Below are 12,476 nucleotides of genomic sequence, written 5' to 3' on the forward strand. Positions count from 1 at the left end.
CTCTGCACACTACATAAAGTGTGTGCACACGCACACACATTTATACAGCTGAAATAGATGAGAAGTAGGAGAAATAAGTAAATTTTTGTATTGTCAGTCCTGATGGCTGAATTTTTGTGTCAAGTTTTGTCTCAAATACATAACATCATGTATAATTCCTGTCCTCTGTAAGAAATAAATAATACAGTGATGCTTAATCAGTTAAGGGAATCTTCCTCAGGAAGTGTAAGATTTTCTATAGCTGCTCTTTGTTTTGTCATCGCTTATCTACAGATGCCCTTTTCAATCCACAAGTGAATTTAATGTGATTTATCGTTCCTCATTCACACTGTGGCAGTGAAGCCCCTGTCAAGCTCTGTTTAATAGGCAAGGAAGAGAACATCCCTCAGGACACAGTCATTTGTAATTAGGAGGAACATTTGAGCTAGGAAATTGACAATTATTCTCATATTCCTGACATTTAACTGTAGAACTGAATCACACATGTAAGCTAATTTTTATTGTAAGGTGGGTAGACTCTGTACCAACACATGCAACTCCAGCAGGTCAGTTGACTGAGCTGTGCATCTTTATGCATGCTAGCACATCTGCCTGGCTATGTAATTAAATTACCACTTCTGAGCTCAGTTCTATCTGTTAAGGTCCACCTTCACATCTACATGAAGTGTATTAATGTCACTTGATCTCATCTCTACACTTTTGGTTGGGTTATCCTCACCTACATTTGGAGATGACACAGCACATTAGCAGCACCTAAGTAGACCAAAGTAGCTGGTTCAGGTGTTTACGTCAGACACAGTCAGATTTAGTTGGACCAAATATCACCACTATGCTGGTGCCTCCAAACTATCTGAACAGCTAATGCTTGTCTTAGGTCCTTAGCAGTTTGAGTCATTTGCTGGACACTTGTAGCACAGCTTCTGGTCTGGTTTAGTTTCCTCTGAAAGAAATGTGGTTTGCATGCCTTAAATTTGCTTTGTGATCCAAACCAGTCGCTGATAAGTCCTGATAATCAAAGCGTTCACTTGAGAAAGGCTCTCCTGCACTGAATTTAAATGCTGATTCAAGTCTAGCCGCTAATAGGTGTTGCTTATTTGAACATATGCTATATGTGACTGATTATGTAAGTGCTTCTGGATGTTGTCCATATGAAATCAGAGTGCATCTCACTGTAGTTTATAGTCAGCCTTGATTTGAGTAAGCTGGACCCAACAATGGGCCACAGCTGAAGAAACCAATCATTGCTTTCTCTCAAGCATTAGTCACTGATTCCTGGACAGGACACAGCCCTTAAGAGTAGCTATGACCGTACTATGTGCTCACACTATCTGCCATGCACACCAATTTGGGCATGGTAAGTGGGTGTTTTGCAGCTGATATCAGTATGCCAGTTTCAGTGCATTGCCTCATAGATGTGTTTCACACCCATTGCATCATGCATCACATGGTTAAAGTCTCATGATCAAAACTATTACTCTGATCTAACCTGTACAATTTTAGTTGTTCTTTGCTGGCTTAGGCAAGTCCTGGATTTGCTTATATGCTGATGTAAGCCACAGTAACATCTTGGTAGTGCAGACCCATGGTGGTGCTGATTGTGCAGACTAGCTGATAATTAATTCTAATTATTTTTCAATAGAAATTAGTAATAGAAAATTCAACAGGCAGATTAATAAACTCCAAGGGAAAAAACAAACCTCTGCAGTTGATGTTCCATAGCAAATAGCTCATCCACCTTTCTTAATACAACTACTGTAATCTAAATTGTCCTTTGAATATCTATGGGGTTCTTTTTTGTTTGTCTGTTTGGTTTTGGCTTCTTTGCTTTTTGATTGGTTGGTTGGTTTGGGTGTTTTTGTTTGATTTGGTTTGTTTTCATTGGAAAGGAAGAGGAATTAAGGGCAAGAGAAGCAAAAAATACTGTGTTCAGCTAAAAGGGTCTACTCTTCCTACAATTTATGCCCAGTGGATACCCTGTTTTAACAATGGGAGCTGTATATATGAATGAAATATATAGACATATATATATATTTTAGTATAACAGCTCACCTTGAACTGACTTTGGACATCTGCTATTTTTAAAGGAAAAACAGACTTGATATTTTCAGGTGTGTCTAAAATGCCTAAATTTAGTCTTGAATTTCACCTATTAAGTAACTAAAGCAAAAAAGGAACAACACTATCCATCACCTTACTGTCTGCCTTCAGCTTTGCCATTTGTAGGAGGTATATGTGGCTATACCTGGCCACTGGATTTCATGATTTCTAATACTTGGCTCCATCCTCAGCCTGGCTGAATGTGCACTAGCAGTGAAAAACGGATGAACACCCATATTTGTGAACAGAGAGCGTCTGGTGTTCAATATCATGGAGATGCCAGGATGCTGCTGACCTGTAATACATATGCTGGAATAGGTAAGCATGACTAATGCATATGCACTTAAGCAACTCACAAAGGGCTTGTTTTGACTAAGAGTCGGAGGATTTTAGTCTTCCACACACGTGATATGCACACTGCACTGCAGTGGATGTATCAGAAACCCATTCACAACTCAATTGAGTTCTGTGTACTTGTGAAGATAAAACAATGCCTGCAGCACTCTCTCAGCATGCACTCAATATGATGCCATGTGCTTGGAGTGGAAGTAATTTCACTCAACCCTCGACCTTTTTGGAGCTCCTAATGGAAAAGCTACTGTGCAGGGATCTGAGGTGGTTTTCAAATACTGAGTAGTGCTGAAAATTGCTGTGTGTGGATTGCATCTACTTGTATTGGCTTTTCCTTCTGTCTTATGTAACTTCATAAACAGTGAGATATACTGTCACAAAAACCTTCCTAACAATTAAAAGCATTGCTATTAAATGTAGGAAAGAAACACAAACAAAAAACATTAAATGTTTATTGGGCAAAATTTTCTTGGGTCTCCTCCTGTCACACAGGTATAGAATAGGAGTAAGCTGCACTGATGTCAGTGGCATTACACCACCAAAAAGCAGTGGCTAAGTTAGCAAATCTAAGAGATCTGGTTTTCAAAAGTGAGGAATCTGGCATTTCCACCGGCCCTGTCTGTGTCCTTAAGCTCCTGATACAGAGGTGTGAACTACTATGCTTTTTATGTAAGCAGTAGCAGGTCCAGGTCATGTTTGATCTTGAGGAAGTTTAACTTGGGTGGCAGTGTGAGAATTTTCTTGACAGTAGCAGGAAACAGAACAAAGAAACCAGTCTGCAAAGGCAAAAGCAGCAAACAATTTATTATTTCTCAGCATTGCTTTTTTAACAGGAAAAAAAAGCCAAACCACTGCAAGAGACTGATTTTACATTTGTTTCAGTTTTCAATAGCCAAAGAATATTTCACAAGTTTTGAATTAATATAATTCTTAGTGGAATACCAACATTATTTTTCCTACATGAGCATGTCACTATGTAAAAGTAGGAATGTTCTTTGTTTAAATGAAATGCCGCTTTAAAAGTATATTAGAAAAAACTCAGTGGGATCAGAATGTTTTCAGATTCATTTTAAAATATATGAAATGTGTTCTTGCCTATTTCTTCAGTGCAAACAAAGACAAGAGGTAAAATGCCATCTGGCTCAATATTGCTAGAGATAAGTGACTGTTCAGATTTATGACTGTTCTCTTGCATATCTAAGACATAGTAAGTACATATTTGAATCCAAAAGTTATGGTATTTAGATATACAGACATGCAGAGACACGCTATTATTACGCTGTGCTTAGTTATTCTTCCACGTGTTTTACCTGACATAGAAGAAGATGAAATGTAGCAAGTATTTGGATTAGTGCACATCAGGTATGGCAAAATATCCCTGTGCTTTATGATGAACTGATTTGCTTCCTTCTCTTTCAAACTCTCTTTCATATTCACTTGCTCTGAGATTTCTTAGACTGGTTCATAATAATCCCAACTGTCTTTTTCTTAACCTCACAAAAGTCAAAATAATTTCCTCTGTTCACTTAATGATTAAGATCTGTAAATTCTCTTATATTCTGATTGAAAAAGGGTTTTTTGGTTCCCCCTCCCCCATGCTTTAAGGAATAGGTTTCTCCTCTGTCCAACTGATCAGACTAATTTTTAATACTCTTCACTGTGGCTTATCAACACATGCAGAACAGCTTATGTCTGCATTAAGCCACGCTTCATGAGCTATGTAAATGTACAATTTTGCATGCAGCTGTCTGAATGTATTATTCCTATTAAACTTGTGATCTTCTTTCCTGGGAACATTCTGCTGTCACTTGGAAATGTAGCATTATGTAAGAAAGTCCTGCTGCATCACAGTAACACTGTGTCATGGAGAAACTCTCTGCTTTTCATCTACCTCTTTGCATGCTTTTTTGAGATTATGTGCTGTGGCCTTACTCTTGCACTGAATTTTGGTAGAACTTTATTAGTAGCTCTAGTAAGCAGCCTGGAAACTGGCCAGATTTTGACCTTTTTATAGGTGCAAGCAGAAGGTCACAGTCAGGCCCAGCGCTGCCTGCGTTTTCACAGTAAATTAAGCAACAGTTTTATCTGGCGAGGAAAGAGCCTCGATGGGCGGCAGCGTCATTTGTGTCTCCTCCGTTTTCGCGTGCACCTGTGTCTGCTTTGCTCGGCCCTCCAAGCGCAGAGTCCATTCGTGGCGAAGTCTGCAAAGAGAGCACAGGCACTTAGGAAGTATTAAGTCAAATCCTTCGGATATATCCAGGACTTTTCAGCAGGGCTGAAGCTTTCCTCTCTTTCATCACCATAGCACTTGTCCTGTATTTATTTATGATCTACACATCTCTCTAGCTTGCTAGATTGGGAATGCAGAGGAGAAAGGGATAGTGCTGATGCCATCAGTGGTTGGCATTTCTGGATTCCTAATGAGTCAAACAACTGCTGAAATACTGTCAGTGTGAGGAGCTCTGTTTTTCCCTCTGGGGTGTTCTCAAAGTCACACAGAAGCACTGTCTACCCGGAAAGGTCATACAATGTGTAAATTAAAAAATACAATTACACTCCCCAAAGTTTCAATTTTACTGTAAAGTGCTGTGGAGAAGAGAAAGCAGAACTTTAAATATGTGTGTTTGGCTTTAAATAAAGGTATCCATTTTGTACTCCAGATCTCTGCAGTCTGTGTTTGTTTAGCAAAAGGAATTGATGCCGCATGCATGAGGAGTCATATGGCCTCAAGAGAAGACTACAGTGCAGATAGAAGAGAAAATTACCAGGGAGCACTACAAGATATTGTGATCTGGGTCATTTTTCAAAGGAAATGATGTTATGAAATACCTGACACGGCAATGCTATAGGATTAGGTATCGTATAGTAATGTGAAATGTGTTATGAAATGTGAAGGCTTCTATATTATACTTGGTGTGTTAAACAGAGCAACAGCCAATGATTTTATCTGAGAACAACTTAGCAGTAGCTGTTTCACATGGATGCTTGTGTTAATTTGGCTTCTGAGTTTGGTCTACTTTGTCTTGACTTCACTATTCTCTTGCACATAGTTAAGCCTGAAAAAAGAGAGATGCAAATAGTAAAAGTTTTCCATTGAAAGCATGGTCATGTTCCTTGTCACTTAGTGTCCTAGGTGTCACAGAGGAAGCCCTTGGCTATACTTAGAGCCACCTTCAAATTGTATGTTTTTCAAACTGGAAAGCACTTTATGAACAATATAAGCTTTGGTCACATGACTTTGAGTGGACTTGCTTGGGTCTATTTCAGTTATGACCAGAATTCCAGAATCACTATGGTTGCAAAAGACCTTCGGGATCATCAAGTCCAAACACTGTCTGAGACTTCCAGGACTACTACTACATCATTTCCTTGAGCAACATATATGGATAACTTTTAAATACATCTAGCAATGGAGATTCAACTACTTCCCTGTATGCCTGTGCAGGCCTAGGGCAGCTGGTTATTTCATGAGGATGCTATGGAGAAGAGTGTCAAAGGCTTCACTGAAGTTCAGGTAAACAACATCCACATTATTTCCCTCACCACCAAGTGGGTCACCTTGTCATAGAAGGAGATAAGGTTCATTAAGAAGAACTTGCGCTCCATGAACCTGTGCTGGCCAGGCCTGATTGCCCAATTGTCCTGGTAACTGGTGTGTTATGGCACTCAGGGTTCCATGACCTTTGCAGGCACCGAGGTCAGACTGATGTGTCTGTAGTTCCCCAGACCATCCTTCTGACCCTTCTTGTAGATGGGTGCCACATTTTCTGATGTCCAGTCTGTTGGGACCTCCCTGTTTATCCAGTATTGCTGATACATCATTAAGCCTGGTAAGCACATCCACAAAATCCTTCAGCAGTCTTGGGTGTAATCCCTCTGGCCCCAGAGTCCTCTGTATGTCTAGGTGGTTCAGCAGATCACTCACAATTTCACAGTATCACAGTATCACCAAGGTTGGAAGAGACCTCACAGATCATCAAGTCCAACCCTTTACCACAGTGCCCAAGGCTAGACCATGGCACCAAGTGCCACATCCAACCTTGCCTTGAACTGCCCCAGGGACGACGACTCCACCACCTCCCCGGGCAGCCCATTCTAGTGCCCAATGACTCTCTCAGTGAAGAACTTTCTCCTCAATTTCCTCTTGGATAATGGAGGTCTCCTTCTGTTCCACATCCCTGCCTTCCAGCTCAAGGGGCTGGTTGTGCAGAAAATGAGTTCTGCTATTAATGACTGAGGCAAAAAAGGCACTAAGTATATCAGACTTTCCCCAATCCTTTGTCACTAAGTTTCTCCTTACATCCAATAAAGGACAAATAATGATCACTGCAGAGGGACCTTGTCAGGACGGATGGGTGGGCAGATGCCAATTGGGTGTGATTTAACAGGGCTAAGTGCAGGGTTCTACATTTTGGCCATAACAACTCCAAGCAGTGCTGCAGGCTGGAGTCAGAGTGACTGGAGAGCAGCCAGGCAGAAAGGGACTTGGGGGAACTGATAGATAGTAGCTGAACATGAGCCAGCAGTGTGCCCAGGTGGCCAGAAGAGCCAATGGCATCCTGGCCTGCATCAGGAATAGTGTGACCAGCAGGACAAGGAAGATTATTCTTCCCTTCTACTCAGCACTGGTCAGGCCACACTTGGAGTACTGTGTCCAGTTCTGGGCCACTCAATTCAAGAGAGATGTTAAGGCACTGGAATGTCCAGAGAAGGTCAATGAAGCTGGTGAGAGGCCTGGAACACAAACCGTATGAGGAGAGGCTGAGGGAGCTGGGGTTGTTTAGGCTGGAGAAGAGGAGGCTCAGGGGTGACCTCATTGCTGTCTACAGCTATCTGAAAGGAGGTTGTAGCCAGGTGGGACTTGGTCTCTTCTGCCAGGGCCAGGTTACCCTCCTGGTGAATGGGGGAAAGGCTGTGGATGTAGTCTACCTGGACTTCAGCAAAGCCTTTGACACCATCTGCCACAAGAAGCTCCTAGCCAAGCTGGCAGCTCATGGCTTGGACAGATTCACTCTGTGATGGGTCAAGAACTGGCTGGATGGCAGAGCCTAGAGAGTGGTGGTGAATGGTGCCACATCCAGTTGGCACTGTCACTAGTGGTGTTCCCCAGGGATCAGTGCTGGGCCCAGTCCTGTTCAAAATCTTTACTGATGATCTGGATGAGGGGATTGAGTTCAGCATCAGTAAGTTTGCAGATGACACCAAGCTAGGAGCAGGTGTGGATCTGTTGGAGAGTAGGAGAGCCCTGCAGAGGGACCTGGACAGGCTGGATGGGTGGGCAGAGGCCAACGGGATGAGATTTAACAAGACAAAGTGCAGGGTTCTACACTCTGATCACAACAACCCCAAGCAGCACTACAGGCTGGGGACAGAGTGGCTGGAAAGCAGCCAGGAGGAAAGAGACCTGGGGGTACTGATAGATAGTAAGCTGAACATGAGCCAGCAGTGTGCCCAGGTGGCCAGAAGAGCCAATGGCATCCTGGCCTGGATCAGGAACAGTGTGACCAGCAGGACCAGAGAAGTCATTCTGCCCCTGTACTGAGCACTTGCTAGGCCATACCTTGAGTGCTGTGTCCAGTTCTGGGCCACTCAATTCAAGGGAGATGTTGAGGTGTTGGGACATGTCTAGAGAAGGGCAACAAAAATGGTGAGAGGCCTGGAACACAAACCCTATGAGGAGAGGCTGAGGGAGCTGGGGTTGTTCAGCCTGGAGAAGAGGAGGCTCAGGGGTGACCTCATTGCTGTCTACAACTACCTGAAGGGAGGTTGTAGCCAGGTGGGGGTTGGCCTCTTCTCCCAGGCAACCAGCAATAGAACAAGGGGACACAGTCTCAAGTTGTGTTGGGGGAAGTATAGGCTGGATGTTAGGAGGAAGTTGTTGTCAGAGAGAGTGATTGGCATTGGAATGGGCTGCCCAGGGAGGTGGTGGAGGCACCGTCCCTGGAGGTGGTCAAGAAAGGACTGGATGAGGCACTTAGTGCCATGGTCTAGTTGACTGGATAGGGCTGGGGCATAGGTTGGACTGGATGATCTTGGAGGTCTCTTCCAACCTGGTTGATTCTATGATTCTATGTTAATGTTTAATTTGTGTAACTAAGATATCTTTCTTGGGCAGTGCCCAGCCTTCCTCAGCTTCTTTGCCCTTCAGGATGGCCTCCCACAGGACACTGCCAATCAGTCTCCTTAACAGGCCAAAATCTGCCCTACACAGTGGCAATTCTGCTGACCCCCTTCTTACTTCTCTGAGAATCGGAAATGCCATTATTTCATGGCCACTAAGCCCAAGATGGCCTCCAAATGTTATATGATCGACAAGTCATCTGATAACAAGCACCAGGTCCAGGAGGGCACCTTCTCTAGTTGGCTCCTTCAACATGTGCATCAGGAAACTTACCCTCCACACATTCCAAGAATCTCCAGGTCTGTTTCCTTTCTGCTGCATTATATTGTCAGTGTGCGTGTGGGAGGTTGAAATCCCCCACAAGAACAAGAGATACCAATCACAAAACCTCTCCAACTACTGATAGAATATCAGCCTCACCATCTACTTTTGAAAAAAATCCCACCTCAATATCTGCCTTGTTGACCTTCCCTTTGGTTTTTACCCATTAACTCTCAACTCTGTCATCTCATCACATTAAGTTGTAGATGTTCTTATCTGTCCCTGACATAGAGACCCACCCTGCTACCTTGCTTTCCTTGCCTATGTCTTCTGAAAAGCTGGTAGCCATGAATTGCAGCACTCCAGTTATGCAAGTCATCTTATCATGTTTATGTGATGGAACCTATATCATAGCCTTTCATTGCATAATGGCCTTTAGTTCATCTTGCTTATCATCTATGCTGCCTGTATTGATCGTGATGCAGTTCATTTGGGCTAATGGTTCTGGCACCTTCTGGAGGCAGGAGTCCCAGTTTCCTTCAGACAGTTCTCAAGTACCTCAACAGCTACCAGCCCATCAATTCTTGTGTCTTTACTGCTGTATGATCATCCCTCACCTCCACTGAGAATCAGACATACTGAATATACAAGCCATACTCAAGTTCTTTTTCTGATTTTCTTTCTATTCAGAGAAGATCTCATGAAAGCTTTAAATATCTTAACTTCAAAAAGTTAAAAAATATTATTTGCATCAAACACTGTAATTGGTTTGTGATGCAGTAGTTTTAAGTTAAGCCAGAATGACAAAGATTTCCACTACAGCTGATCACTTTCCTTGGTTTTATTACAGAATCATAGAATTATCAGGATGGAAAAGACCTTCAAGATAATCAAGTCCAACCATGGCACCAGGTACAAAACCCAGTCTCTTTTTAAAAAACTCTTCCAGGAACAGTGACTCCACCACTTCCCTGGGCAGCCCATTCCAATGCCAATCACTCTCTCTGTGAAGAACTTCCTCCTAACATCCAGCTTAAACCCGCCCTGGCAGAAGCTTGAGACTATGTCCTCTTGTTCTGTCACTGGTTGCCTGGAAGAAGAGACCAACCTCCACCTGGCTATAACCTCCTTTCAGGCAGTTGTAGACAGTAATGAGGTCACCCCTGAGCCTCCTCTTCTCCAGGCTAAACAACCCCAGCTCCCTTCTCATAGGCCTGTGCTTCAAACCCCTCACCAGCTTTATTACCCTTCTCTAGACACATTCAAGCACCTCAACATCTCTCCTGAATTAAGTGGCCCAGAACTGGACACAGTTTTCAAGGTATGGCCTAACCAGTGCTCAGTACAGGGGCAGAATGACTACCCTGGTCCTGCTGGTCACACTGTTCCTCATGCAGGTCAGGATGCCGTTGGCCTTCTTGGCCATCTGGGCATACTGCTGGCTCATGTTCAGTCACTGTCAGCAGGTACCCTTTCTGTCTGGCCTCTCTCCAGCCATTCTGTCCTGCCTGTACCACTGCATGCAGTTGTTGTGGGCAAAGTGTAGAGCCTGTCACTTCAACTTGTTAAATCTCATGGCATTGGACTGTTCTCATATACAGCCTGCCCAGGTCCCTCTGCAGAGCCCTTCTACCCTCTAACAGATTGACACTTGCTCCCAACTTGGTGTCATCTACAGACTCGATGATGCTGGACTCAATCCCCTCATCCAGATCATCAACAAATATGTTAAACAGAACTGGGCCCAGCACTGATCCCTTGAAAATATCATTAGTGAGTGTCTGCCAACTGGATGTGGCACCATTCACCACCAGTCTCTGTGCCTGGCCATCCATCCAGTTCTTAACCCAGCAAAGAGTGCCCCTGTCAAAGCTGCAGGCTTCCATCTTTGCCAGGAGTTGGCTATGGGAGATGATGTCAAAGGCCTTGCTGAAGTCCAGGTAGACTACATCCACAGCCTTCTCTCCACAGTTTTATCTCTGGCAACTCAGTGATTTGTATTTGGGAGTATTACTGACAAGTTGAAGTAGGACACTAGGAGCAGGACTGTCAATATGTGGCTCTTTTGGGACACAAGGCCAGATCTTTATTTTGTCATTTTTAAAGTGGTGATAGTATCTTCTTCCTTTTGCACTTGGGTCGGAGTATCTGGGATTTTTCTAGAAATAAAGAACTCTTCATCGGTACAGCCCAGTTTGTACAAAGTTCATGCAGGAAAACCTTTGTCAGCTTCAGAAGGAAGGACAATCTGAAGAATGCAAGAGTCACAGATACATCTTACCCTTTTTCTCTGTCCATTACTAGTTAGGGTACTCATTTAGTGTGTGGGAAACTCCAATTCAAGCTCCTGAGGTGCAACAGATTAAGCAAGTATTTGAAGTAGTCAGCCACATTGTGCAGAATATATATACCACAATCATATCTCTTTCTAGGCTGAACCTGATGCTTCATACTGCTTTGTAAAGAAATACAATTACAATTGCATAGCCTTGGTTTTTATCTATCTGTCGTGTAGCAGGAATGCTAATGAAATTTGTTTCATGGGACAGGAAAATCTCAGTGTACCTTTTTTATCTTTGGGCCTATACCATATAAAAAGTCTTTTAAAGCATGGTAAAGATACTATGAACTTGTTCCTGCTAGGCTGGGAGGGGTGGTTTGCTATCCCTGTAATGTGCAACTCTTGTATTTATTTGTGTAGCTGTATCAGTTCTAGGTAAAAATTCTGATATTTTCTGGCTGTGACAAGTCATAGTGCCAAAGTACTTTATTTCTATATGGCTATGCTCCAAGCCCTTTGAAGAATGCTCATGATGGTCAGGAGTGAGGGGTGTCTGAGTTTCCATGCAGAAGAGCCATGGAAATATGAGACATGCAGCTGTGGAAGGAAAAGTGCCAAATATCCAGAACACTATCTGTGCTATGAATAAAGCAGTACAATAACAGGTTTCCTTATTTTGAAGCACGTGATGATGTATCTTGTTGTCTTGTGCCAAAGAGAAAATACCACTTACTTGTTCAGGGAGCTTTTGCTTAACCTAGACTCTTCAACTTCTCGTTGCTTAGTTTGCTCATGGATGACTTTTTCCCAGAAGTTCTTCAGCCCTTTTGCATCATAACTGCCCATCTTGTGGTGCACAAAGTTGGTATGCTTGCTCATTTTCTGAAAAGCAATTTGGAGGTCAGAGTAGTCAGGAGCCTAACCTGAGGGACATACTTCATTTCTCAGTCCATTGCAATTTCTTTCTCATGAAGTCCTATTGAAGTATGTCACCTGAGAAAAATAGGTAACTGATGCATACTCTGCCTTGAAGCTAAGTAAAAGGCATTGAAACAAACCTTGGGAGATAGTTAAATGGTTCACCTATATTGTTTGGTACTGAGTAGTAACTATGAATGGCACAGTTCACTGAAATATTGTGGCTGCCTCAGTATGTTCAAGATTTTAAGTGCTTTTGGAAGAACTTGGGGAATGTACTTTCAGATTTTAGTGCCATTAGCACTGAAGTTCAAGGGAGATGTTGTGAAAGTCTTTCAATTTTTCTACGCATTGTAATTTTAAAGGAGATCACGGATAGTTGTTATCCAGGGGAAATAATTTTGCTCTTAAATGATTCCTCTTACTACTCCAAATTATATAAAGCAC

General features: G+C 42.9%; 1 protein-coding gene across 1 annotated transcript; it reads right to left on the bottom strand.

The window, feature by feature from the left end:
- Window positions 1-4,516: 4,516 nt before the first annotated feature.
- LOC135173669 (protein FAM240B-like) lies at window positions 4,517-11,990 on the bottom strand. Its single transcript, XM_064140743.1, has 2 exons — window positions 11,845-11,990; window positions 4,517-4,649 (listed from the first exon to the last, which is right to left on the bottom strand). The coding sequence occupies exons 1-2, from the start codon at window positions 11,988-11,990 to the stop codon at window positions 4,517-4,519; spliced, it is 279 nt and encodes a 92-aa protein (XP_063996813.1).
- Between the last annotated feature and the right edge of the window lie 486 nt (window positions 11,991-12,476).

Source organism: Pogoniulus pusillus, chromosome Z (assembly GCF_015220805.1).
Source record: "Pogoniulus pusillus isolate bPogPus1 chromosome Z, bPogPus1.pri, whole genome shotgun sequence".
NCBI classification, from domain to species: Eukaryota; Metazoa; Chordata; class Aves; order Piciformes; family Lybiidae; genus Pogoniulus; species Pogoniulus pusillus.

Coding starts and splice junctions, on each gene's coding strand:
- LOC135173669 (XM_064140743.1), bottom strand. CDS start 11,990: ATGAGCAAGCATACCAACTTTGTGCACCACAAGATGGGCAGTTATGAT. Junction 4,650..11,844: donor AGCAAAAGCTCCCTGAACAA/GTAAGTGGTATT, acceptor CTCTCTTTGCAG/ACTTCGCCACGAATGGACTC.